Source organism: Oenanthe melanoleuca, chromosome 25 (genome assembly GCF_029582105.1).
Source record: "Oenanthe melanoleuca isolate GR-GAL-2019-014 chromosome 25, OMel1.0, whole genome shotgun sequence".
Lineage (NCBI taxonomy): Eukaryota > Metazoa > Chordata > Aves > Passeriformes > Muscicapidae > Oenanthe > Oenanthe melanoleuca.
In genome coordinates, this window is record NC_079358.1 from 9,150,832 (window position 1) to 9,178,341 (window position 27,510).

At 56.3% G+C, this 27,510-nt stretch overlaps 1 protein-coding gene across 6 annotated transcripts; it reads right to left on the reverse strand.

The window, feature by feature from the left end:
- Window positions 1-336: 336 nt before the first annotated feature.
- SMARCA4 (SWI/SNF related, matrix associated, actin dependent regulator of chromatin, subfamily a, member 4) lies at window positions 337-27,510 on the reverse strand. Of its 6 annotated transcripts, none has more exons than XM_056510462.1 (36): window positions 27,355-27,510; window positions 25,913-25,965; window positions 24,535-24,753; window positions 23,802-23,934; window positions 23,126-23,500; window positions 22,521-22,619; window positions 21,769-22,009; window positions 21,093-21,219; window positions 20,842-21,015; window positions 20,354-20,527; window positions 20,037-20,204; window positions 19,723-19,773; window positions 19,390-19,520; window positions 19,057-19,114; window positions 18,415-18,533; window positions 17,731-17,881; window positions 13,541-13,704; window positions 13,384-13,450; window positions 13,019-13,129; window positions 12,195-12,437; window positions 11,601-11,714; window positions 10,430-10,537; window positions 9,931-10,017; window positions 8,918-8,964; window positions 8,564-8,730; window positions 7,202-7,365; window positions 5,862-6,089; window positions 5,557-5,643; window positions 4,172-4,249; window positions 2,856-3,074; window positions 2,321-2,571; window positions 1,998-2,106; window positions 1,828-1,929; window positions 1,522-1,654; window positions 1,306-1,445; window positions 337-974 (listed from the first exon to the last, which is right to left on the reverse strand). In XM_056510462.1, the coding sequence occupies exons 3-36, from the start codon at window positions 24,712-24,714 to the stop codon at window positions 942-944; spliced, it is 4,833 nt and encodes a 1,610-aa protein (XP_056366437.1). In that variant the 5' UTR covers window positions 24,715-24,753; window positions 25,913-25,965; window positions 27,355-27,510; the 3' UTR covers window positions 337-941. The 6 variants fall into 6 exon arrangements, with proteins under 6 accessions (XP_056366437.1, XP_056366440.1, XP_056366438.1 ...); XM_056510465.1 differs by having other exon boundaries at window positions 18,415-18,530; window positions 27,355-27,497; XM_056510463.1 differs by having other exon boundaries at window positions 1,998-2,103; window positions 27,355-27,497.

Genomic DNA, 27,510 nt, shown 5'->3' on the forward strand with positions numbered 1-27,510 from the left:
CATCCAAAAGCCGCTTTTGAAGCGTTTTCCCACTTTTCACGTGGGATTAATCGTGGAGGTGATTCCCTGGGAGGCTGGAGCAGGATCGGGGGCTACGGGGGCACAAGGGGCTTCAACTCTCCCCAACTCCCCGCCCCCCAATTCCCAGGGGAGGGAGGGGTCGTTGCTGCGGCGCGAATCCCACTGCAGGACCCTCTGAGACCCCCGTGGGTCACCCCAGGGATTCCCCAATCCCCCAGGGACCCCCCAGTGCCCAGAGTCACCCCAACAACACCCCCCTGAGACTCCTCTGGAACCTCCCAGTTCCCCCCCAGCTCTCCCCTGGAGGCGACCAGCTCCCGTTGGATTAATTTATTAATTAATTATCGACTGATGGGAATCCAGAGACAACGACAGCATGGGGGGGGGGTGGGGTGGGGAGGTGGGACTGGGATCAGCCGGGAGGATCCCAGGGGATGGAGGGTGGTCTGGGATAACCTGGGACCACCCAGGAAGATCCAGATTGAGACCACTCAGGACAGGCTGGGATGACCCAGGACAATGCAAGGGCTGATCTCAGATGATCTAGGAGGATCTAAAACCATCAGGGATGAGCTGGATCCCCCTGGACAGCCCAGGACCACTTGGGATGGTCCAGGACAACTCGGGACAATCTGGATCTGGGATGAGCAGGGACAACTTGGGAGCATCTGAAACAACCTGGGATGAGCCCAGCTGCACCATTCAGGACCACCCAGATCTGGGCCGGGCCGGGAGCTCTGGTGGCTGTGGCAGTGCCGATTCTGGTATAAATACGGACAAGGTTGGGCGTGGTTTTTTTTTGGATTTTCAGGATTTTGGGAATTCCGGTGTCGCTGTCGTTTGAGCTACAGGGGAGAAAGGGGGTGGGGAGCGGGAGGCTCTGGGGTTTCGCAGAATTCTGGAGCCGTGGAATGTTGGGGTCAGTCATCCTCAGTGCCGCTGCCGGAGCGATCCTGGAAAAGGGGGGAACAGGGGTGAGGAACTGGAGGCTGGGACAAGGCATTTGGGAGGTTCAGGTCATGGATTTGGGATTGAGATGAGGCACTCTGGGATTCAGCTCAAAACCTCGGGTCAGGATGAAGGATTTGGGGGTCATTCCCAGGATCTGGAGAGTCCAGCCCAGGATTCAGAGGTCAGAATGAGAGATTTAGGGACAATCCCAGGATTTGGGAGCAGGAGGAAGGATCTGGCGTCACTGCCAGGATCCAAGGTCGCTCCCTGGATTTGGGGGCCTCAGGATCCAGGCTCTTTCCAGGATCTGGTGCCGTTGCCAGATTCTCTCACCTCCTCCTGCTCGTCCTCGCTCTCATCGTCGCTCAGGAGGGGTTTGGGGCGTCCCCCCCGCCCGCCCCGGCGCCGGCCCTTCCCGCGCTCTGGAACCTTCTCCTTTCGGCCCAGACGGATCTTCACCTTCACGGAGCGAGCTGGGGGGAAACCAGGCCACTTATGATCTGACCCTGCCCTGCCCTGCCCTCCCCTCCCCTCCATCCCAATGCCCACCCTCGGATTCAGATCCTTCCTCCTCTCCCTCCTCCTCCTCCTCGCTCTCCTCTCCGTCGCTTTCCTCCTCCTTTTCCACCTTCTGCCGGACGCTGGTGAACACAGACTGGAGCACGATGGAATCCTCATAGATCTGGGGCAAAGGGGGGCACTCAGGGTCACTCCTGGCCACTCCCAGTCCCTCCAGGCCACCCCCAGCCACCGTGGCTGTTGTGCCAGGCCATTGCTGGCCATTCCCAGTCCTTCCCAGGTGCCACTCCAGGCTGTTCCTGGCTACACTGGGCGCTCTTCCCTGGTTTTCCATACCAGGGACCCCTCCAGGTTGAAGGTCTGGGCGTTCTGGCACAGCAGCATCACGTCCTTCTCCAGGTCGTTGAGGCTCCGGTACTTGTGGTTTCGGATCCTCTCCTGGGAGCAGGAGAAGGGATGAGGGTGGATCCCAGTGGATCCTGACAGATCCAGGGGGATCCCAGTACCTTGATCTTCTTGAAGTCCACAGGTTTCCGGATGAGCTCGTAGTATTCCGGCAGCTCCTTGCGGGACGGGAGCTGGATGAAAACCTCGCTCAGCTGTCGCCCGCTGCTGCTGTGGGGGGAAAGTGGCTGTGAGGAGTGGCCTTCCTCATCCTCACCCACGTTTTCATCAACCTCCTCATCCCCTCATCCTCAACCTCATCAGCCTCACTCCCATCGAATCCCATCCCATCCCATCCACGTTGTGTCACCTATGGGAACCCCAGGAATGCCTGGCAGTGCCAGGAACACCCGGGAGCCTCCAAGCAGCACCTGGCCCCTCTCACCTGTCCTTGTACTTGATGACAGCATCCACGATTTTCCTCATTTTCCGGGTCAAGGGGGGTGGATTTGGGGACAGTTTTTCAGCCGGGGGCCGTCCTCGCTTCTTCTGCTTCCTGCTCTCCTCATCCTTGTCCCGGCTCCGGGCGCTCGGGGGAGGCCCCGCCGGCCCCTCGGGCTCCCGCTTCCGCTTCCGAGAGGATTTCTTCTGCCGCACTTCCTCCTCGATCTCCTCCAGTGTCCCCTCCTCGATGGCCTGCAGGAAATGGGGACCGAGATCCTTGGCACTGGGGATCCACAGGGATGGGGGGCCCGCAGGGACTGGGGGTCCTGGAAAGGTGGGGATTGCCAAAGGGACCAGGGCTCCCATTTCCAGGGACCCTTGGGGTGTTTTTCTGGGACCTCTGGATCTTTTCCTGCGACTTGTGGACATTTTACCAGGACCTGTGTTTTTCCCACACCCCATGGGCCTTTCTCAGGTCCTGCAGGTGTTTTTCCAGGAGATTTCCCACCCTCCAGGTGAAGGCACCCCGGCAATACCTTCAGCCACTGCTTTTCCGTCAGGGAATCGCTGTAATCCACCTCCTTGCGGTGCCGGGAGCCGCGGCCGAACATCTTCTCCTCCTCCTCCTCGCAGGTGAGCCGCTCCACCTCGGCGTCATCCTTCAGGATCCAGGACGGGAGCTCGTCCTCCTCCATCAGCCGCGGCTTCCGCTTGGGGTTGCGCGCCTCCTCGCGCCGCCGGTCCAGGTCCATGCGCTGCCGGGGCACAAACGGGCACGGGGGGCTGGGCAGGGGCCTGGGCTCACAGGGACGGGTGGGGATGAGGGACGGATCCACAGGGGCATTTTGAGGGAGTCGGGGAGATCTGAGGTGCGATGGGATCGGGGAGATGCTGCTGGAGAGCAGGGATGGAGGAGCCACGCTCAGAGCCGCAGGCTGCTTCGGGAACTGGAGGAACTTGGGAATGGAAAGCGTTTTGGGAGCTGAAGGAAGCAACTCTGGGAGCTGCAGGAACCACACCATGAGCTGGGGGTGTTCCAGGAACTGGGAGTGATTTGTGAACTCCCAGAGGAAGCCGTGGAGCAGCACAGGCTGCGCAGCTGAAGCATCAGGAAGAGCTTTGGGAACTGAGAAGAGTTTGGGAATTGGGAGTTTTGGGAACTGGAGGTGCTCTGGGAGCCGCTGGCCTCCCCCTGCCCCACTCCTCGTCTGGGTCCAGCACCCTGGGCCTGGCCACTCACTGCACACTGGGACAGGGTCCCTGAGGGGTCCCCAGACCGGGAATGTCCCTGGCACTGAGGCTCCTGCCCCAGGACCAGCCCTGGTTCCTCATGTCCCTCCTTCCCTTCCCTGGGCTGTAGGAATTTGGCATGTGGAAAATACTTTTTCCACATCTGCTCCTTTTCCTGAGCTGATCCCGTACCCGAGCTGGGAGCCTCCTGCTCTCCTTCATCCTCTTCATCTCTGCTAACTCAATTCCCCCCCTTTCTCTTCCTCCCTCTCTTCCTCATGGAGACCCCAAAGCCCTCCTGCTCCTACTTTTCTTCTTCTCCTCCTCCTCTCCTTTTTCCTCCTCTTCCGTGGGGGATGTTTCTCTCTTTATCTCTTGCTCTCTGCTTCCTCTCTTTTTCTTGCTCCTCGCAAGATCTCCCTCCTCCTCCTCCTCCTCCTCCCCACCCTTTTCCTCCTTGTGAGATCTTCCTCTTTTCCTCTTCTCCCTCACAAGATCCTCATCCCCTGCTCCTCTTCCTCCTCCTCGTGAGACCTCTCCCCATCTCCTCCTCTTCTCCTCCTCATCCTCTTCCTGTGCTGCCCTTCCTCCCCGTCCCCCCGCTCCTCCTCCTCCTCCTCACCATGAACAGGTCGAACTCCTCCTCGTGCCGGGCGATCATCTGGTTCACGGTCTCGTCGTCAGGCACCTCGTCCTCCTCCTGGGAAAAGCGGAATGCGGGGATTGCGGCGCTGCCCCGGCGCCCCCCGAGCCCCTCCCCGGGCCCGGGGCCCTCGCTCGGGCTTGGGGGGCCGAGCGCTCCCCTCTGCGTCTCTGCTGGCGTTTGGCCCCTTCTGGGGCACTTCAGGCTCCTTTTGCTCTTTCTTTGCTGCTTTCAATGTTTTGTTTGATTTTTTTTTTTTTTGTTTTGTTTTTTTCCTTGCTTTTGGGTGGTTTCAGTGTGTTTTGCTTGGTTTGGGGCTGTTCCCGTGTTTTTGCTCGTTTTGGGATGTTTTAGTACCTACTTGCTCATTTTTTTTGGTACTTCAGCTCGTTTCAGGGTGGTTCTAGCTCAGTTTGGGGCGTTTTTTTTAGCTGGATTTTCGATGTTTCTGTGTTGTTTTCCCTCATCTCTGTGTCGTTTCAACTCGCTTTTCGCTGTTTTCAGGGTAGTTTTAGGCGGTTTTTAGCTCATTTTGGGGGCTTTCAGTGTGATTTGTTTTTAAAGGTTTCTCATTTTCAGGCATTTTTATTCATTTTTGTTTTCAGCTCATTTTGTCTTCCAGGCAGTTTCTTCCCATTTTTGGCTCAATTCAGGCCATTTTAAAGTCTTTTGTGGCTGTTTTTGTGCTGTCTAGCTCATTTTGCCTGGTTTTGGGCCAGTTCCTCTCACCTTTGGCACTTTCAGGCTGGTTTTACCTCACTTTCAGCCCTTTCAGTCAGGTTTTCACTCACTTTTGCAACTTTCAGGCCATTTTTTCTCGCTTTTGGCCTTTTCAGGTGGATTTAAACTCATTTTTGGCTGCTTTCAGGCTGGTTCTAACTAATTTTTAGCACTTTTGTTTTCACTTTAACTCCCTTCTGGCACTTTCATGCCAGTTTTAACTCATTTTTGGCTGTCTTCAGGCTGTTTTTTTCCCCCAGTTCTGACACTTTCAAGCCATTTTCATCTTATTTTTGGCATTTTCAGGCTGGCTTTAGGTAATTTTGGGCTTTTTCAGGCCGTTACCATTTACTCTTGGGTATTTTCTGGCCAGTGCGAGCGCCCTTTTGGCCGTTTCAGGCCGTTTAAAATCTCATTTCCGGCACTCTCGGGCCGTTTCAGGCTGTTTAAATCTCATTTCCGGCACTCTCGGGCCATTCCAATCTCGCATTTGGCCCTTCCAAGCCGTTCCTATCTTGTCTCTGGCCCTACCCAGCCCGTTTCTCTCTGGGTTCTGTCCCTCCCTGGCCGGCTGTGGCGCGGCGCAGCGGGCAGTGCTGGCGGGAGGATTGAATGGGCAGTGGAGACTGAACGACCCCGCTCACCTTTAGAGGTGCTTCCTCCGACTCAGCGCCCAGGCACAGGGAGGAGGCAGCGTGGGGGAAGCTGCCACTGCCCGCGCTCTGTCTGCTCTGTGGATAAACACAGGGATTCAGTCTCCAGGGCTGTCAATCCGGCGCCTTTGTTCCCGATGCTACTCCCAAAAAATTCCAAACAAGCTGCCATGCTCCTGCTCTGGGGTTGGTTTGTTGTTTTTTTTTTTTTTTTTTTTTTTACTTTTTTTTTTTTAAAACTCCTCTCTGGCTCCTGACCCCCAAAACTCCCGCGGGAACTCTGCTGTGGCCCTCACCTCATCCTGCTCCTCGTGCTCCAGGATGGCCTGAAGGAACGCCCGGCGCTCGTGGCTGGAGGATTTCTGGTCGAACATCCCGGCCTGGATCACCTTCTGGTCCACGTTGAGCTTGTACTTGGCGGCTGCCAGGATCTTCTCCTCCACGCTGTTGACGGTGCAGAGCCGCAGCACGCGCACCTCGTTCTGCTGCCCGATGCGGTGCGCCCGGTCCTGGGCTTGCAGGTCCTGGGGGAAGGGGCAGCGTTAGCACCAGGCTCCCGAAAATCCCACTCTCCTCCTCAAAACCCGCTGTGGGGAGATGTGGGACGAAGCCTGAGGGCGTCTGGTGATCCCCAAGGATCGCTGGGATGGGATCACCAGGACTATGTAAGTCCAAGTGTTGCAAGAGGGGTGTCAAAAATCCATCTTTTTGTCCTCAAAATCCATGGGGAAGATATGGGACAAGCTCTGAGGGGAGCTCAGGGGTCCCCAAGGATCACAGGGATGAGATTATGGAGGTCCCGTGGCCAAGAGGTGCCAAACTCCACTTTTAGCTTAATGGGATGCACCCCAAGGGCTCTCAGACATTCCCAAGGATTATGGGAATTTGGGTGATGGGATTGTTGGGACCATGTAGGTCCTCTGGAGGAAATGGCCACACTGGCCAGGAGGTGTCAAAAAAAACTGGTTTTAACTTCAAATAAATCACGGCAGAGATGCAAGATGCACCATAAGGAGTTCAGGGATCCCTAAGGACTACAGGAATTTGAGGAATGGGATCACGAGGAGCCCAGGAACAGTATTCTTGTGGAAGGAGAAGCATTAGATGAGGGGTTCTGAAAACCCCATTTTTATCCCCAAAGACACGGGGTGTGCCCTCAGCAATCCCAGAGGATCACGGGAATTCCAGAACGGGGTCACCGGCTGCTCTTTCCTTCACAGACAGAGGAAAACCCAGCACTGGGATTTGGGGGAGCCTCTCCAGGACAGCACTGCTGGGACTCGGAGAGCAACTCGGGAGGAATTCCAGCCCCACGGCTCCGCTTTGGATCACCTGGTTTTGGGACTGGTTCATTGGGTTTTGGGTCAGTCACTTGGTTTTGGGTCACGTCAGTGACATGGCTCTGATTTTGGTTTGGTTGAATTTTAGGTCGGCTGGTTGCGCTGATTTGGGGTCGTTGAGCTTTTGGGCTGCTCTTCGGGTGGGTCAGTGGGTTTTGGGTTGATTTTCAGGTCAATGGATTTGGGTTGGGTTGTTTTCTGGGACCAACGGGCCGATTTTTGGGTTGATTTTTGTGCGACTTTCCGGTTCCGTGGCTCTGCTCCGGGCTCTGTCCGCGGGCGGGGCCCGGCCGTACCTGGTGCGGGTTCCAGTCGCTGTCGAAGATGATGACGGTGTCGGCCGACTGCAGGTTGAGCCCCAGCCCCCCGGCCCGTGTGCTCAGCAGGAAGATGAAATACTCGGAGCCCGGCTCATTGAATGTCTTCAGCAGCATCCCCCGGTCCTCCGCCTTGGTGGTGCCTGGAATCCCACACGGGCGTCACCCCTGCCCCGGCACCGAGGGGCACGGGGGGCCCAGAGGGGGCTTCATTGGGAATGGGGAGAGGGTCCTGTGGAAGGTCGGGCTGATTTTGGTAGGAAGATGGGGAAAGGGGTGAATGCTGCTCTGAGGTGGGACAGGAGGTCTCCCAGAATTGTGGCAGCGTTGGGGCTGTTTTGGGGCTGTCAGCAGGAACACTGGGGGCCACGGGTCATGTGCCGCGCTCTTAATTTGTGTTCGTTTCAGAATCACGGAATGATTGGGTTGGGGGGGACCTAAAGCCCATCCTGCTCTGATTCAATCCTGCAATCCAACCAATTAATGCATATTTGTTTTAGTCCTGTGGGAGTCTCTGGGGGCCTCTCCCACCCGACAGGATGCCAGGATTAATCAGGAGATCAGCTGAAATAAATGGGAAAAACAGCAGCAGGCAGATGGGACGTGAAGCCTCAATATCCGTCTTTGATATCCTGATATCAATCTGGACATCGATATTTGACATCTTGACATCAATCTTCTATAACTTGGTATCAATCTCTAATATCTTGGTATCAGTCTGGATAGAAACCTTAATCTTGTCATTTTTAATGCTGATCTTGATACAAACCCTGACACTGATCTTTCTATTGGCATCTCAATATCAATGTCTCAAGATGCATCTTGCAACCTGAATATCATGATATCAATCTTGATATCTCAATATCAATCTCAGTATCGATCTGGATGTCTTTGATGTTAATCCTGATATAAATACTGGTATCAGTCTGGCTATCTCAATGTCTCGAATTCCATCTTGCAATCTGGATATCAAGATATTGATATTTAAAATCTTGATGTGAATCCTAATACAAACCCTGACATCAATCTCACACAATCTGGATATCAAGACATTGGTCTTAATATTTTTTGACATCTTATCTCCCCCGATGCCTGTTTGGACACATTGCAATTTACTTCCATATCTTCACGTCTATTTGTTATCTTTACAGCTTTACTTAGAGATTTATCTTTGTATCTTAATGGGTTTGTATTTTTGTACCTTGATATTCCCCAATATCTTTCTGTCCGGCCCAGTATCTCCATTTCTTTACATCTTGATCTTTCTTGATGCCTTGACCTTGAGCTCCACCTTGACCAAGGCACCCCTGACTGTCCCCCCACCCCGCCTGGGGCACTCACCATCCAGCCTGAGGTATTTGAAGCCACGGTAAGCAAAATAATCCTCCATGATGGTCATCAGGGAGGTCATCTGGCAGAAGAGCAGCACCTTGTGGTTGGTGGCCCGGAGCTTGGGCAGGATCCGGTCCAGGAGCTCAAACTTCCCGGAGGCACGGTATAAATCCAGCCTGGCATGGAGAAAAACGGGCACAGTGAGACGAACACCGGGATTCCAGGCCAATATTGTGGTGTCTCCCCCTTGCTGGGATCATCTGGCTCCCTGGAGTGGGGGTGGTTCATCCTTCACCCCTAGAAACCATTGAGTTTGCAAATTCACAAATTTCTCCACTGGCCATCCCAAAGTCAGTGACTCACCCCTGCACGATCCCGCCAGTGAACCCCAAATGCTCTGAGAAGGATTCCTGAAATCAGGAAGGGAAACAATGTCAGAAACCAGCATGAAGTGGCCCAAACAATCTGGATCTGCCAAGCCCTGCTCCCCTTCAGTTCCCTCAGGAAGCTGGTGGGCGAATGGATGGGTTTGGGTGGAAAGCAGTGGTGGCAGTGAGTTGGCCCAAGGACCTTATTTGGTGCATCCTTGTTGGGTTTAGCTCTGCTTAGGTTTATCCTAGTTTGGGTTTATCCCCATTAGGGATCTCCATGGTTTTAGTTTATCCCGATTAGGGTTCTCGCTGGTTTTGGTTTATGTCCATTAGGGATCACCCTGTTCGGGTTTATCCCCATTAGGGCTCTCCCTGGTTTTGGTTTATCCCCATTAGGGATCACCCTGGTTTTGGTTTATCCCCATTAGGGATCTCCATGGTTTTAGTTTATCCCCATTAGGGATCACCCTGGTTTTGGTTTATCCCCATTAGGGATCACCCTGGTTTTGGTTTATCCCCATTAGGGATCTCCATGGTTTTAGTTTATCCCCATTAGGGATCACCCTGGTTTTGGTTTATCCCCATTAGGGATCTCCATGGTTTTAGTTTATCCCCATTAGGGATCACCCTGGTTTTGCTTTATCCCCATTAGGGATCTCCATGGTTTTAGTTTATCCCCATTAGGGATCACCCTGGTTTTGGTTTATCCCCATTAGGGATCACCCTGGTTTTGCTTTATCCCCATTAGGGATCTCATGGTTTTAGTTTATCCCCATTAGGGATCACCCTGGTTTTGGTTTATCCCCATTAGCAATCACCCTGTTCGGGTTAATCCCCATTAGGGCTCTCCCTAGTTTTGGTTTATCCCCATTAGGGCTCTCCCTGGTTTTGGTTTATCCCTTTTGTTGGTTCAGCCCTGGCTTTCCCAGGTTTAACCCTGTTGGGTTTGTGCCTGTTTGGGTTCATCCCCCTGCATTTATCTCCCTTTCCTCACACTGGCCCCACCTCGATGTGCTGGAACATGTAGGGGTGGTTGCAGATCTTGCGCAGCTGCATGATCGTGTTCATCAGTGTCTTCGTGCCGCCTTTGCCCTGCCAGGAACCGTCCAGGAGGTTAAAAACCCTTATCAATGCTGGCTTCCATCCTTATTCAGTCCAGCACCCCCAAGAATGTTTCCCCCACAATGTGGGCTCAGAGACATTAAAATAAATGAAAGGCTTTAAGAAAACCTCCAAGTTCACTCGAAGCGAGGCTGCTCCTACCTGGCTGTTTTGGGGGAATGGAGCTGGAAAACAGGTAATCTCCCACTCCCAGCCTTTAGCTGCGATAAAAGTGTCTTTTCCCAATTATTTTGTGTCTTTATTCTGCTCACAGACCCACTCATAGCTTTGAGCAGCCTCTCTGGATCACCCAAGTATATTGGGGGCCCAAGCTCAACCCAGCCCGCAGTGGAGACAAGCCCACCCACACCCGGCACTCCCGGCAGTGATTCCCAGTCCAGACCTTCTTGTCCTTCTCGGAGCCATCCGTGAGCAGGACGCCCTTGGCCTGCATGTGCCGGTACAGGACCCGCTGCAGCGCCGACATGTCGCACTTGATCACGTACTCGACCTGCCAGGACCCAGCAGGGAGTCACGCCCCATTCCCAAGGGACCCAACCCAGCAGAATCCAGAGGGGAGTCATGTCCCATTCCCAAGGGATCCAACCCAACAGAATCCAGAGGGGAGTCATGTCCCATTCCCAAAGGATCCAATCCAACAGAACCCAGCAGGGAGTCACGCCCTATTCCCAAGGGATCCAACCCAACAGAACCCAGTGGGAAGTCATGCCCCATTCCCAAGGGATCCAAGTACAGAACCCAGCGGGAAATCATGCTCCATTCCCAAGGGATCCAACCCAACAGAACCCAGGAGGAGTCATGTCCCATTCCCAAGGGATCCAGCTACAGAACCCAGCGGGAAGTCATGTCCCATTCCCAAGGGATCCAACCCTACAGAACCCAGCAGGGAGTCACACCCCATTCCCAAGGGATCCAACTACAGAACCCAGCGGGAGTCATGCCCCATTCCCAAGGGATCCAAGTACAGAACCCAGCGGGGAGTCACGCCCCATTCCCAAGGGATCCAACTACAGAACCCAGGAGGAGTCATGTCCCATTCCCAAGGGATCCAACTACAGAACCCAGGAGGAGTCATGTCCCATTCCCAAGGGATCCAAGTACAGAACCCAGTGGGAAGTCATGCCCCATTCCCAAGGGATCCAACTACAGAACCCAGCGGGAAGTCACGCCCCATTCCCAAGGGATCCAACTACAGAACCCAGCGGGAAGTCACGCCCCATTCCCAAGGGATCTAACCTAACAGCCTGCTCAGACCAATGCAGCAGTGAGTGCAGAGCAGGATCAGACTCCGCCCACAGGGCCCAGGATGGGGAAGAGCAGCTGTAGTCCAGGATTGAGAGGGTTGGGATGGACCCCAAAACCCCACTCTAAGGACTCCCCAAGCCTTCAAATCCCAGAAGGATCAACCCAAACACCTGTTCAACCCAAACCCAGCAATGATTCTGGAGCGGGATACAGCTCCACATGCATATCCCAGCATGGGTAAGAGAAGGATGGACCCTCCTCAGTCGTATCTTGGGATGGAGAAAGGCGAGGGGACCCTCCAGTGTCACCTTTTCTGGGAGCTGAGCTTCCACCTCCTTCTTGAGGCGCCGGAGCAGGAAGGGCCGGAGCACCTTGTGCAGGCGGCGGATGATGAGGATCGTCTCCTCCTCGTTCAGGTCCACCTGGCCAGGGAAGAGAATCGCCACCAGGAACAGGAATTGTCATCGGAAATGGAACTGGATGGACCCCCAACATCTCAAAGCACCAGGTCCCTCTGCTTCCAGAACCCCCTGACCATCCGTTCCTGGTGGGATTGATCCAATTGCCTGCTTGACCCAACAGCTAATCTGGAGCGGGATGAAGCTCCATGAGTGTACCCCAGGATGGGGAGGGCAGGGAATTGTCACCAGGGAAGGGAACAGAGCCCTCAAGGGTAACACTGATTCACCTCCCACAGCTCTAGGGACACTCCCAACCCTTCTGGAGCCGTTAACAGTGACACTAAGCCACACCCCAGAGCTCCAGGGACACTTCCAACCTCTCCAGATCCATTAAAGACACTGATCCACACCCCAGAGCTCCAGGGACACTTCCAACTTCTCTGTCCATTAACACTGACTCCAAGCCCACCCCCACTGCCCACAGCCCCCCCCTTCCCACACCTTCTCCCCAGTCATGGCGAACGGCGCGTTGAACCACTGCTCAAAGGTGCTGCAGCTCTTGAAGATGGTTGGGAGCAGGAAGTTGAGGAGAGCCCAGAGCTCCGGGAGCTTGTTCTGGAGCGGGGTCCCGGTGAGCAGCAGCCGCCGTGGGGCCACGTAGTGGGTGTTGAGCACCTGGGTCAGTTTGCAGTGGTGATTCTTCATGCGGTGCCCCTCGTCCACAATCATGTACTTCCAGCGGATCTGCAGGAGCGGGAAGGGCAGGGATGAGGAGCTGGGGGCTGTGGGTGTGCCAGAGCAGCCCGCGGTGGATCCGCGGTGCCGGAGCAGCTCAGAGAGGGGAACACACCAGGAGTGTCCCCGCCACCAGGAGACAAGGACAGGAATCCAGGGGATCCCTGCCAGGATGGTTGATTCCAGCTCCACTGAGGAGAAGGCCCTAATCCCTAAATCTCAAAATCTGGGATTTGGAGCATTATCTGAATGTTGTTCCATTGGCGCAATCCTCCATCCCACTCATCCTCCCCCTGTGGCCGTGGATCTGAACCCCATGGCAACAAGGGTGTTGGAGGGATCCAATTAATATTAATCACCCAAGGAATTTTTCATTAAAATGGAACTGTGTATCTGATGGATCACAGGATACGTCTCCAAAAATCAGGAGCAGGAATTCTGCCTCAGCTTTGGGGAGGGGGAGCAGCTCGTGCAGAGGCTCCAGGGAACAAAATACCAGGTTTTGGTATAAACAAGGCAGAGATTTTCCTGGTTGCAGCATCTGTGAGCACGGCGAGGCTGTGAAAGCCCCCAGCGCTTCCTGGCCTCACCTTGGCCAGGATGTGCTTGTCCTTGATAATGTACTCGTAGGTGGTGAGCAGGACGTTGAACTTCCCGCTGCGGAGCTGAGGGACGAAGGCGCGCCGCGCTGCCGGAGAGCCCTGCAAGAAGAATCCCGAGGGAAACGTCAGGCCAGGAGAGAACTCCCAGCACAGGGGGTAGGAGGAGCTGTCACCCACAGGCGACAGCAAAGCAAGGAGGTTTGGGGCTTCCTGTTGCTGAGGAGCAATCAAAAATGGGATTTTGTGGACGTTCATGGACTTGGAGCTGGGACCCAGTGCAGCTTCCTCAGCATGATGGTAACAGAGTGCGAAGAGGAAAATAGAAGCTGGGATCCAAGGAATGCGACACTCACCTTGTAGGAGACCTTGACCACGGAGGGAGCCCATTTGTCAAATTCATAGGCCCAGTTGGACAAAGTCCTGGGGGAAGGACACAGACAGGGTGGGAACCTGGGACTGTGGGGCTGAAGGGGCAGCTGGGTGAGACTCTGCAGGCGCTGCGGCACTCACGAGAGCGGGACGATGATGAGGAAGGGGCCGTTGATCCGCTTGTGCTCCATGAGGTACGTGATGAGGGCGATGGTCTGGATGGTTTTCCCCAGTCCCATCTCATCGGCCAGAATCCCATTGAGGTTGTTGTTGTACAGGGACACGAGCCACTCCAGGCCTTTGATCTGCGGGAGTGCGGATGGAGGTGGGAATGGGCTAACATAATTAACTGGCAGCATAATTGAGAGTGGAAGGAATTGGGATATTCCATGGATTCACACACAGCTCAGTGGGTTTCGCTTTCAGCAGGGAGTGAATCCAGCTCGTTATCCCGCTCCGGTTCGTTACCCCACACCATTCCATTCACTATCCCACACCACCTCAGATTCGTTGTCCTTCCCCATACTTCCCAGCTCTGGCTCCTCATCCTTCCCCAGCTCTGGCTCCTCATCCTTCTCCACCTCTGGCTCCTCATCCTTCTCACCTCCAGCTCCTTATCCTTCTCACCTCTGGCTCCTCATCCTTCCCCACTTCTGGCTCCTCATCCTTCTCCACCTCTGGCTCCTCATCCTTCCCCACTTCTGGCTTCTCATCCTTCCCCAGCTCTGGCTCCTCATCCTTCCCACCTCTGGCTCCTCATCCTTCTCCACCTCTGGCTCCTCATCCTTCTCCACCTCTGGCTCCTCATCCTTCCCCACTTCTGGCTTCTCATCCTTCCCCAGCGCTGGCTCCTCATCCTTCTCACCTCTGGCTTCTCATCCTTCTCCACCTCTGGCTCCTCATCCTTCCCACCTCTGGCTCCTCATCCTTCTCCACCTCTGGCTCCTCATCCTTCCCACCTCTGGCTCCTCATCCTTCTCCACCTCTGGCTCCTCATCCTTCCCACCTCTGGCTCCTCATCCTTCTCCACCTCTGGCTCCTCATCCTTCTCCACCTCTGGCTCCTCATCCTTCCCCACCTCCGGCTCCTCATCCTTCCCACCTCTGGCTCCTCATCCTTCCCCACTTCTGGCTCCTCATCCTTCCCCAGCTCTGGCTCCTCATCCTTCTCCACCTCTGGCTCCTCATCCTTCTCACCTCTGACTCCTCATCCTTCCCACCTCTGGCTCCTCATCCTTCCCCACCTCTGACTCCTCATCCTTCCCCACCTCTGACTCCTAATCCTTCCCCACCTCTGGCCATCCTTCTCCATCCTTCCCCACCTCCGGCTCCTCATCCTTCTCACCTCTGGCTCCTCATCCTTCCCACCTCTGGCTCCTCATCCTTCTCCACCTCTGGCTCCTCATCCTTCTCCACCTCTGGCTCCTCATCCTTCCCCAGCTCTGGCTCCTCATCCTTCTCACCTCTGACTCCTCATCCTTCCCCAGCTCTGGCTCCTCATCCTTCTCACCTCTGGCTCTTCATCCTTCCCCACCTCTGGCTCCTCATCCTTCTCACCTCTGGCTCCTCATCCTTCTCACCTCTGGCTCTTCATCCTTCCCCAGCTCCGGCTCCTCATCCTTCTCCACCTCTGGCTCCTCATCCTTCCCCACCTCTGGCTCCTCATCCTTCTCCACCTCTGGCTCCTCATCCTTCTCCACCTCTGGCTCCTCATCCTTCCCCACTTCTGGCTTCTCATCCTTCCCCAGCGCTGGCTCCTCATCCTTCTCACCTCTGGCTTCTCATCCTTCTCCACCTCTGGCTCCTCATCCTTCCCACCTCTGGCTCCTCATCCTTCTCCACCTCTGGCTCCTCATCCTTCCCACCTCTGGCTCCTCATCCTTCTCCACCTCTGGCTCCTCATCCTTCCCACCTCTGGCTCCTCATCCTTCTCCACCTCTGGCTCCTCATCCTTCTCCACCTCTGGCTCCTCATCCTTCCCCACCTCCGGCTCCTCATCCTTCCCACCTCTGGCTCCTCATCCTTCCCCACTTCTGGCTCCTCATCCTTCCCCAGCTCTGGCTCCTCATCCTTCTCCACCTCTGGCTCCTCATCCTTCTCACCTCTGACTCCTCATCCTTCCCCACCTCTGGCTTCTCATCCTTCTCACCTCTGGCTCCTCATCCTTCTCACCTCTGACTCCTCATCCTTCCCCAGCTCTGGCTCCTCATCCTTCCCACCTCTGGCTCCTCATCCTTCTCCACCTCTGGCTCCTCATCCTTCTCCACCTCTGGCTCCTCATCCTTCTCCACCTCTGGCTCCTCATCCTTCCCCACTTCTGGCTTCTCATCCTTCCCCAGCGCTGGCTCCTCATCCTTCTCACCTCTGGCTTCTCATCCTTCTCCACCTCTGGCTCCTCATCCTTCCCACCTCTGGCTCCTCATCCTTCTCCACCTCTGGCTCCTCATCCTTCCCACCTCTGGCTCCTCATCCTTCTCCACCTCTGGCTCCTCATCCTTCTCCACCTCTGGCTCCTCATCCTTCTCACCTCTGACTCCTCATCCTTCCCCACCTCTGGCTTCTCATCCTTCTCCACCTCTGGCTCCTCATCCTTCCCCACCTCCGGCTCCTCATCCTTCTCACCTCTGGCTCCTCATCCTTCCCACCTCTGGCTCCTCATCCTTCTCCACCTCTGGCTCCTCATCCTTCTCCACCTCTGGCTCCTCATCCTTCCCCAGCTCTGGCTCCTCATCCTTCTCACCTCTGACTCCTCATCCTTCCCCAGCTCTGGCTCCTCATCCTTCTCACCTCTGGCTCTTCATCCTTCCCCACCTCTGGCTCCTCATCCTTCTCACCTCTGGCTCCTCATCCTTCTCACCTCTGGCTCCTCATCCTCCCCAGCTCCGGCTCCTCATCCTTCCCCACCTCTGGCTCCTCATCCTTCCCCACCTCTGGCTCCTCATCCTTCTCCACCTCTGGCTCCTCATCCTTCTCACCTCTGACTCCTCATCCTTCTCCACCTCTGGCTCCTCATCCTTCTCCACCTCTGGCTCCTCATCCTTCCCCACTTCTGGCTTCTCATCCTTCCCCAGCTCCGGCTCCTCATCCTTCTCCACCTCTGGCTCCTCATCCTTCCCACCTCTGGCTCCTCATCCTTCTCCACCTCTGGCTCCTCATCCTTCCCACCTCTGGCTCCTCATCCTTCTCCACCTCTGGCTCCTCATCCTTCCCACCTCTGGCTCCTCATCCTTCTCCACCTCTGGCTCCTCATCCTTCTCCACCTCTGGCTCCTCATCCTTCCCCACCTCCGGCTCCTCATCCTTCCCACCTCTGGCTCCTCATCCTTCCCCACTTCTGGCTCCTCATCCTTCCCCAGCTCTGGCTCCTCATCCTTCTCCACCTCTGGCTCCTCATCCTTCTCACCTCTGACTCCTCATCCTTCCCCACCTCTGGCTTCTCATCCTTCTCACCTCTGGCTCCTCATCCTTCCCCACCTCTGACTCCTAATCCTTCCCCACCTCTGGCCATCCTTCTCCACCTCTGGCTCCTCATCCTTCCCCACCTCCGGCTCCTCATCCTTCTCACCTCTGGCTCCTCATCCTTCCCCACCTCTGGCCATCCTTCTCCACCTCTGGCTCCTCATCCTTCCCCAGCTCTGGCTCCTCATCCTTCTCACCTCTGACTCCTCATCCTTCCCCAGCTCTGGCTCCTCATCCTTCTCACCTCTGGCTCTTCATCCTTCCCCACCTCTGGCTCCTCATCCTTCTCACCTCTGGCTCCTCATCCTTCTCACCTCTGGCTCCTCATCCTTCCCCACCTCTGACTCCTAATCCTTCCCCACCTCTGGCTCCTCATCCTTCTCCACCTCTGGCTCCTCATCCTTCTCCACCTCTGGCTCCTCATCCTTCTCCACCTCTGGCTCCTCATCCTTCCCCACCTCTGGCTCCTCATCCTTCTCACCTCTGGCTCCTCATCCTTCCCCAGCTCTGGCTCCTCATCCTTCCCCACCTCTGGCTCCTCATCCTTCTCCACCTCTGGCTCCTCATCCTTCTCACCTCTGGCTCCTCATCCTTCCCCACCTCTGGCTCCTCATCCTTCTCACCTCTGGCTCCTCATCCTTCCCCAGCTCTGGCTCCTCATCCTTCCCCAGCTCTGGCTCCTCATCCTTCCCACCTCTGGCTCCTCATCCTTCCCACCTCTGGCTCCTCATCCTTCCCCACCTCTGGCTCCTCATCCTAACGCTACAGCCATTATCCCACCACAGGCCTTCATCCCGCACTGCATCCAGCTCCTCATCCCACTGCCCCATTCCCCGGCCACCCCAATCTCCATTCCCTGCCCCAGCCCCCACACCTGGTACTGCTTGAGGACGCCGTTGACCATCAGGGCCGACTGCTTGTCCACGCGCTCGGTCACGGCGTGAGCCACGGCGTAGTAGGACTGCAGCCCCCGCGCCAGCGCCTGCGACACCCCGTACTCGTCATCCACGTCCTGCTTGGCGTTCCTGCCCCGAAAACCGGGATAACGCGTCACGGCACACCGAGGAGCACGGGGGGAATAAACGGAGTGAGAGGGGAAATGGGGGCAAAACTGGAATAATGGGTGAGGAGAGGGACCTGGGGAAAATATGGGATAAACAGGGGGATGGGGGGAAACTTGAGGGAAAAAGAGGAACAACAGAAGTGAGGGTGATCTTGAGATGGAAAAACATGGATGAGAGGGGGGGATCCCTGCTCCTCATCGTCAGGAATGGGAAAATGAAGAAGGAAAAAGGGGATGATTTACACTTTTGGGGTGGAAAAAGGGAGGTCAGAAGGATGATGCTGTTGGGGGAGTTCCTGAGAACTCGGTCCTGTGCGAGGTGGTTTTCCCACTGAATTTCCAGATAAAATGCCTTATTATGGGTCATTTTGGGAAGATTGGGAAAAAAATGGGCTTGGAGGAATGCTGCTTGTGGAACCCCACTCCTGGAGCAGAGAAGTGATTGGGAAGGGGAAGCTGGAGCAGGAAAATGGGAAGAGGGAGGGAAGGCCTCACTCGATGATGTGTCGGGCATCCACTTCCGAGACGTCGTCACTGTCTGGATCTGGAATCTTTTTCTTCTCCTCCACAGGCAGTGCTGGCTGTGCTGGCTGTGGCTGCTCCTCTTCCTCCTCCTGTGGGATTCCCAGGAATTCCAGGGAAAACACCCTCAGGAACACCCTGGGAAGCACCCACCCCCTCCCACCCAAAGCTCCCAGAGATGGGAGGCTCCTTGCCATTCCCTTTGGAGACATGCCAGGAATATTCAGGACGAAAACCAAGGTCCCTGAAAGGGAATTTCCCTTTCGTGTTCCCAGTGCTTGCTCAATGCAGAGATTCCATTTTATCTCATTATTTTGTTAAATTTTTGTGCATCAGTTTATTGCACTTTTAAATACCTTTTGCCCATTTTTTTATTCTACTCCAAGTAATTTTATTCTGCTTTATCATATTGCTATGTCCTATTTTGCCCTATAGCTTTATTCCACATTGTCCTACTGCTCTGTCTCGTTTTAATCCACATTATCCTCCTTTTTCATTCCATTTTACCCCGTTTTTTTCTGAGCTGCCCAACAGCCATTGCCAAGGTCAGCCCTTTCCTGTTCTTCCCAGGACATTCCCAGTGGCAATGTGGCAGGACCCCCCTCACCCCCTCACCTCCTCCTCCTCCTCAGAGCCGCTCTCCTCGCTGTCAGAGCGTGGAGCCACCTCATACCTGGGGGGAAAACAGAGTAACAAGGAATTGCAAATTGAATTTGTCTGGAATTTTCCTGTTCCCTCCTGGCTCTTACACACCCAGCCTCCGATTTCCTCCAAGGTCCAGCATTCTGAGCTCTCCACTGCTACTCCCAGGCCTCCACTCCCATTCCCAACCCCAGCATGCCCAGCTGCAGCATTTCCAGTTTCCCAGTGCCATTCCCAAGCCCAGCACTCCCAGCTCTGCCCAGCTGCAGCATTCCCAGCTCCCTGTTCCCAGTGCTCCCAGCATACCCAGGGTTCATTTCCAGCCAGGCCTCGAGCTGCCCAGCCTTGGGCGCGTCGGTGCCAGTGAGGATCTTCCCACTCTCCACGTGGATCACCTTCACCGGGAGGTCACTCATCTGGCTCGTCTCATCCAGTGGCTGTGGGAGGAGCCAATGCATCAGAATTGGGAGTTTTTGGCCACAAACCCCCACAAACCCACTGGGAAAAGTGGGGGGAAAGGCTTGGAGGGAGAATCCTGAAGAAGCCGGTGGGACACAGTCTACACTCCCTGCCCATGGTGGGCTGCAGAGGAATGATCCCTGTGGCCCCCCCAGGATCCTGGGATGAGCCTGGACTCACCTCCCCGTCAGGGCCGATGGCTGGAGCCTGTCCTTCAGCATTCTCTGCCTTCTGTGGGAGCAACAGGGCAGGAGGAAGAGGAAGAGGAAGGAGAGGAAAAGGATAGGAAGGACAAGAAAAAAGGGAAGGAGACAAAGGATGGGAAGGAAGAAAAGGAGAGGAGAAAAGGAAAGAAGACAAGAGAAGGAGAGTGAAGAGAAGGGGAGGAAAGAGAAAAAGGGAGAAGAGAGTCAGCCTGGGCAGTCCAGCCCAGGCACTCCCTCCATGAGCCATTCCCAGTGCCACTCCTGGAGTTTCTTTCTCCTTTCTCCCACCTTCTTCTTTTTCTTCTTCTTCTTCTCCTTGGCCACCTGGGCCGCCTTGTGCTGCCGCACGAGCTCTGTCAGGTTGGCCACATACTCGTCCGTCTGCTGCAGCAGGTAGGCCAGGCGCTTGTCCTTCTTCTGGTCGATGAGCTTCCGGTAGCCTTCCTCATCCTCTGCCTACCCGGGGGGGAACAACGCACTTGGGACGGCAGCTGGGATCAGCCTGACCTCACCCCACACAACCCTCAGTGAGGACATCTCCCGCTGCATCTCCCCGATCCTGCCCCTGCTGCCTCTCGGCCGCCTCGTCCCCGCGGCTGGCTCACCATGAGCCGGCGCATCCGCTCCTTCTCGATGCGCTCGTTCTCCTTCTTCTGCTCGCGCTCCGTGTTGGCGTGGTACGTGGCCACGGCCTTGGTCAGCTTCTGGATCTTGCCGCTCACGCTGCGGTGGTATTCCTTGAAGTCCTTGGCGTGCTGCAGGATGCTGTTGAGGTACTCCTGCGGGAACGGGACGCGGCTGTCAGAGCCCAGGGCTCGGCGTGCAGGGATTCCACGGGAAGTTGGAATGGTGGAGTTGGAAGGGATTGGTGGGAAGGGAGCAATGGGAATTGGAGGGACCCAACGGCCCTCGGAGACTACCAGTAGCCATCCTATAGTCCCAATGGCCATCAAGTTGTCCCAAGGGCCACTAAGCCTCTCAACAATCATCACCAAACCCAGAGTCAAGACCCCCCCAACCCCCATACCAGCTGATTCCCTTCAAACTCCCACCCCTGTCGCCTCCTCGCCCCGATTCCCGGGAATCCCCTGACCTGGTGCTTCTGCCGGCGCTTCCGCTCCTGCTCGATCTTCTGCTGCTTCTCCAGCTTCTCCGTGATGCGGGCCTCGCGCAGCGACTGCCGCTTGCTGCGCTTGTAGGCCTTGGCGTTGAGCGCCGTCTCCAGCGCCGTGTCCCGCCGCATGCACACCACCACCTCCTGCCGCAGCTGCCGGCCCGGGAGAGCCGTCAGCCCCCGGGAAACGGGAGCCCTGCTCTCAAACCCCCGCCGCTCCCAGCACTCACCTGGCGCTGGAAGTTGAGCAGCCGCAGAGCCTTGAGCTCGATGGTTGCTTTGGTCCGCAGGTCCCCGGCCAAGGAGCCAGGAAGGTTTTCCAGCTCTTGGATGCGGTGGGCGATGCGGGCTTGGAGTCTGCAGAGGAGGGGGAGAGATTTCGGGACGAGTTCAGTTCACTCCCAACCCAGCTCCCATTGGGAAGAGTGTGGGAGCAGGGTGAGGAGGGCATTGGGAAGTCGCTTTCAGAATCCTGGGACGATTTTTGGGGACCCCCATGGGAACAAGGACCACAACGTTCCCCATGGGAACAGCAGGACCAGAGCACGGCCAGGGAAAGGCAACGGAGCTGGGAAGTGCCAGGAAGCGTCTCCAAGGAAAATGCTCTCCATCTCATCCCTCCGGATCTTGGGAAGTGGCAAAATGGGATGGAGGCAGCTGGAGACGGGAGAAACCTTGGGAGTCTCCAAGGAAAACACGCTCCCTCTCACCCCTCTGAACCGGTGGACATTGGGAAGCAGGAAAAGAAGACAGGGAGAAGTTTGGGCTGGAAGAAGCCTTGGGAATCCCAAGGAATGCGTCCTCTTGCTCACCCACAGGGGTCTCAGGAAGAAGGAACACGGGACGCGTGCACCTGGGACCGCAGGGAGCCCCGGCCATTCCCAGGAAACCCGGGCAGGGCCGTACCTGTACTCGCGCTCCTGCAGGATCTCCACGGGGTCGAGGCCGCGCGGTTTCTGGATGGGGGTGATCCGGTTCTGCTTGGGGTGCATCGGCAGCGCGGGCGGCGCCGGCTGCCCTGGCGAGGGAGGAGGGGGCCCGGGGGACGCCGGGGGCACGGCCGGGGGCACGGGCGAGGGGCGGCCTGCGGGGGGCGGCGGCAGCAGCTTCTGGGGGGCCCCGCCTGGAGCTGCCGCCGACAGCGGCCCTGCGGGAACAGGGAGTCTGGGAAGGACGGCCTGGGCACAGGGATCCCAATTCCCCCAAAAAACCCCTTGTTATTTGGCCAGAAATGAAGTTACATTCCCCGAAAGACTTGAGTATCTGACTCGGAATGAGCTTGTGGACTAACTGCAGAGATTTAATGAGAAATTCATCCCTATTCCCCCCCAAAACTCCTATTATTTACCTGGAAATCAACCCTAAATCCCCATAAAAGCCCAATTATTTGTCTAGAAATCAGCCTCGAATCCCCCAAAACTCCAGCTGTTGAATGGAAAATTAATTATGTATCCCGAAGAAACTCCAGGTATCTATCTTGGAATGAGCATAGGCATCCCTGCAAAGCTCCAGTACAGAAATTAAACCAGACATTCACAGAATTCCAGCCCCTATTCCAGGGTTTCAATCAGGAACTTCCTTCCATTCCCACCCCGCAGAGAATCCCTTGCTCATAGATCTGGGATGAATTCCCAGAAATTTGGTGATCCAGGTCTCACCTTCTGGCCAGGGCTTGGGAGGGCCTCCGGGCGGCTGACCCGGCATGCCGGGGGGAACTCCTGAGGGTCCGGGAGGGGGCATGTTGGGCCCTCCTATTCCTGACAATTCCCAAAAATCAGGCAGAAAAGGGAAAAAAAAGAGAGAAATCCCATGAAGATGCTGACACCTGGGGGAGAGTCCCAGCAGAAAGTTTGGAGTTGTGCTCTGGCTGAAGATGAGTATCTGCCCCCCCTTTCCCCTGAACTGCCAGAGTCTGGATGGATCTGAAATGCCCATGGACAAGGACGGGAGAAACCCAAACAGCTGGAGGGTACTGGGGCAAACTGGGACCAAATGCTTCCCATGGGTCATCCGGGATGGAATTGGATGAGACGCCTTCTGATGGATCCCCTGGGATAGAATGGGATGAATTCTCCACGAATATCCCAGGACAAGCTCCCCTGGATTTCCCAGGACAGTGTGAGACGGAACGAAGTAAGTTCCCCACAGATCCCAGGACAGAACGAGACGAGCTCCCTGCAGATTGCTCAGGATGGAACAGGACGAGCGCCCCTCGGATCCCCCAGGCCCCAGGGCCCCCCTTTTCCCTGCAGCCCCTCCTCACCATGAGGTCTGGAGTAGCCGGGCGGCGCCGGCCCCGCTCCGGGCGCTGGTCCCGGGCCCTGCGCGGCGCCGGCGGGCGGAGGTAGAGCAGGAATCTGCGGCTGCATCCCGGGCAGCGGCCGCTTTCCCTGGACGGCCACCTGGAGGTGCTCTGGGAGCGGCTGCCCCCGCGCCAGCAGCTTGTAGGCCATGATCTGGGCACGGAGCTGGTGCAGCTGCGCCGCGTTGAACGGGGACGGGCCCCGGCCCAGCGCCGGTGAGTCCGAGCTGGAGCCGTCCAGCGCCGCGCCAGAGCCGCCCGCGGAGGCGCCCGAGGGGCCGTTGGACGGCACCGGGCTGGAGGCGTGCTCGGAGCCGCCCAGCGGGGATGGATAACCTGGCAGGGAACGCAGGGATGTGCTGGGCAGTGGTTCAAGGGCTTGAGTTCCAATCCCTGGAGAGCTGTGTCTGCCCTCACAAGGAAGGATTTCCACCCCAACCCCACGGGATTTTATCATTCCTCCCCAAAGCTCAGCACGTGGTGGACCTGGAAATAACTGGGAAGTGCTACCAGAATCCAGGATTTATGGTACCCAGGATTTCAGCATGGACTGATGAAGCCCTCCCCGCCTCCAGATCCAGGATTTGGACACAATTCCTCCCCTTCCCCCCATCATGTCTCTCCCCATGCTTCCAACCTTGGGAATGCTGATCCATGGGGCTGGGTGGGGGGCCCATTCCCGCGTGCCCCCCTGGCCGCATTCCCATCCCCTTCATCTGCCCGTAGCGCGGATCCTCCGACATTCCCTTCTCGTGCATCGGATCGAGGGGCTGCAGAAAGGAAACATCCCAGGAAATCAAACACCAGCAGACCATTCCTGGAGAAAATTGTGAAGCCACCCAGCCTACAGAATTCCCAGGGCTTGGAGCTGGAGCTCCGTTTTGTTATTCCTGGAGATGCCAGATTCCACCTGCTCCGGCCACAAAAATCCTCTCTGCAGCACAATTCCCTGGATTTTTTTATTAAAAACCCCCTGGATTACAGGTGAGGAATTGTTGTTAAAGCCTGAAACCCAAGAGAAAAAACCTCTCAATTTAGTTAATGGGGCTGGAGTGGGGGATTTTCCCATTCCTGAGGTTTTTCAGTGTGCGGGAGAGTTCAGGAGGGATTTGGGGGGAGGGGAGGTGAAAAAAGTCAGGAAGGGAGAGAAGAGAGGAATGGGAAGAGGTTGCAAGTGCAGTTCACGGATTTGATACAAATCTCTTAGTTACTCCCCTCTTCCCATCTCCTCCTGATGCTGGAGGAGGAAAAAGGATCATTGCAGCAGCGGGAATTTGCAGAGGTGACACACGGTGGGGGACACACGAGTGGGGATCAAACCCCCAGCCCAGCCCGGGGTTCCTGAGGCCCGGAGCGCTGGGATGCCTCACCTTGTGCAGGGGGTGCATGGGCTCCGGGGCGTAGCCCGGCGCTGGCAGCGCGTGCCCCGAGTGTCCTGAGCCGGGTGAGGGGCCGGGAGACGGGCCCAGCATGGACCCAGGCGAGGGCCCGGGCCCGGGAGAGGGGCCGGGCCGGGGGGTCCCTCCCAGCGGGGGCTCCGGAGTCGCCATCTCACATCAGGAGCTGGGAGCGGGTGCCTGGAGCTGTGCCTGGAATGGGAGATCCAGGTTAATTCTTGGGATGAACTGAGGGACCACCAGGTGGGAAACACCCTCTCCAGCCCATGATTGCGGAGTGAGCAAGAAACCCTCCCTGCAGTGCGTGCTCAGGAACCAGGAATTCTCTTCCCAATCTGGCCTCGAGGCCGGTGGAACGGGAAATCCGCTTCCAAATCTGTTAGCCGGGAACAAGGAGCCAGGAACCCCCTCCAAAATCCATAATTTGGGAACAAACAACGGGAATCCGCTTCCCAATCTGTCCTCGGAGCAGAGGGGATGGGAAATCTGCTCTCAACCCGTCACGGAGGGATGAGGGACAGGAAACCCCTTCTGCAATCCTTTACCAAGGTCTCGAAACCAGGGTATCCCCAATCCACTGCTGAGGAAAAAGGAACACGGAATCTGCTTCCAAACCCATCATCAAGGACCGAGGAAGGGGGATGCCCCATCCTGATCCACCCTAGATGGCTGTGGAGGGATAAGCGCCACCCTTGCACAAAGTCTGGGAATCTCTAGTCATTCAGAAGGTCCATGAAAAGTCAGGATGCTCATTCTCCAGCCCAAAGGAGAGATTCCACCCAAAGCCACTGCAATTCTTATGGGAGATAGTCCTTTTCCAGACAGATCCTTTCTCTTTTGAGGGAAAAACCTCATTTTCCAGAAAAAAAGCCCTTTTCCCAGGCATATCACCCATTCAGGTTGCTCTGGCACACTGAAAAACTCAGATTTCCCAGCACCTTCTTGCCCCTACATGGAGGGATCTATCCCAATTTAAGTCATTCCAGCCCTTGGGAATCTCTCACCTCCCATGGGCAGAGCTGTTCCTGTCCCCTCTTCTGATCAGCAAACAGGGATGAACAAAGTGGTTTCCCAGGAAAGAGAGGGGTTAATTCCTGCTGGGTCTGGCAGTTCACCCCAGCATGGCTTTCCCAGGAAAACCACTGCTATTCCAGGAAAAGCAGGGAATGAAGTTGTAATTAACCTCCATTCCTGCTCTTTCCCAGCCCTGTTACCATCATTCCCTCCCACCCATGGGAATTTTATGCATAATTCCAAGGAAATTGGTAATTTCCAAAAAAAAAAAATATTCCTGTGGGATGTCAATTCCCAGGTCCTGGGGAGGGAGAGTTCCAGAAATCCCAGCACCTACCTACAGGCATGGCAGTCCTCGACACTCTGGAGGGATGAGCTCCTAACGCTGGGCTGGGGGAGAAACCAGGAAGGAATTGGGAATGAAGTGGAGAATGTCATTATTCAGCAGCACCACAGAGCACAAGGCTCCTCAAAAATGGCCATTTCCTCATGGATGAGCCCAGTTAGGTGTCTGTTCAGGGAATTTGCCGAATTCCAGTGAGGGAACATTCCAAAATCCTTTTAAAATATTGCTCCTAATAATTCCCGGAGGCAGTGGATTCCACCTGCTCCAGCCACAAAAATCATTCCCACAGAACAATTTCATTTTTCTTGGATTTTTTTTCTTAAAACCCCTCTGGATTATAGGTGAGGAATTGTTATTAAATCCTGAAACCCAGGAAAGAAACCCCTAGATTAATGAAACGATGGGGGAGGCGCAGGGAGGGTTTTCCCATTCCTGAGGCTTTTCACCCCATTTTTGGAGCGAGTCTGGGAGAGATTGGGGTGGAAAATAAGTCGGGAAGGGGAAGAGAAATGGAAATGGGCTGCGGGTGCAGCTCTTTTCTTTTAATTCGATCCCTTGCTTATCCTTGTCTTCCCATCTTCCTCCACCTCCGGAGGAGGAAAACGGGCAATTCCAACAGTGGGAATTCGCGGAGGTGAAAAGGAGGCGGGGCTGAAACAGGCGATAAAGGAATCGGGATAAATGAATCGGGATAAATTCAGCCCCCCAACCTTCCAAAATCGGGGGTCTTGCTGTGACCTGATTTCCAATTCCCCTCCCCCCCCCCCCCCCAAATCCCCCGGATCCGCCCTGGATTCCTCCAGGAAGGGGCCAAATTCCCAGCGAGAAATCCGGGAGCTCATCCGAGGGAACCGCGCGACCCTCCCCTCCAAAATGGGGAGGAATCGGGTAATTCGGGGGAGAGGGAAATGGGAAAGGATGGGGAAAAGGGGGTTGGGATGGAAAAAAACGGGATTCCCAAAAGCAGCGCGGGGATCCCACAGAGCTGGGAAGGGTCTCGGCTGGGGGGGGGGGGGTGCGGGAAAAGCCCCTCGGGATCGGGGGCCGGGGGAGCCGGGGGGTTTCGGTGTCCTCGGCAAGGACAAAGACGGAAACGATCGGCAGGATTGGGAGGGGGAAAGGAAGATACGTGGGAGAAGAGTGGGAAAAGAACGGAAGGGGGGGGATATAGGGGCTTTGGAAAAAGTAGGTATGGGGGGGGATAAGGATAAAAAAAACAGATATGGGGGGATATGGAGGGGAGAAAAATGGGAGATATAGGATGCTGAGGGGCGATCGATCCCGCGGGGGTTGAAGGGGGGCTGATCCCAGGGGTGAGGTGGATCCCCCAGGCCGAGCACCCCGGGCTGGGGTCGCCGCCGGTCCCGAACAAAGGGCCCGAGACCCTCGGGGGCCGCCGTACCCGCCCCGCGCCCCCCCTCCGCCCGCCTTACCCGGGCCAGGGCACTTCCCGGAGCCCTTCTCGGGGCTCATCCTGGCCCGATCCAGACGCGATCCCGATCCCGGTCCCGGCGGGGGAACAAAGGAGCCGCCGGAGCCGCCGCCGCCGCCTCAGGGAGCGCCGGGCCCGCGCCTGCGCGCCCCGCCCC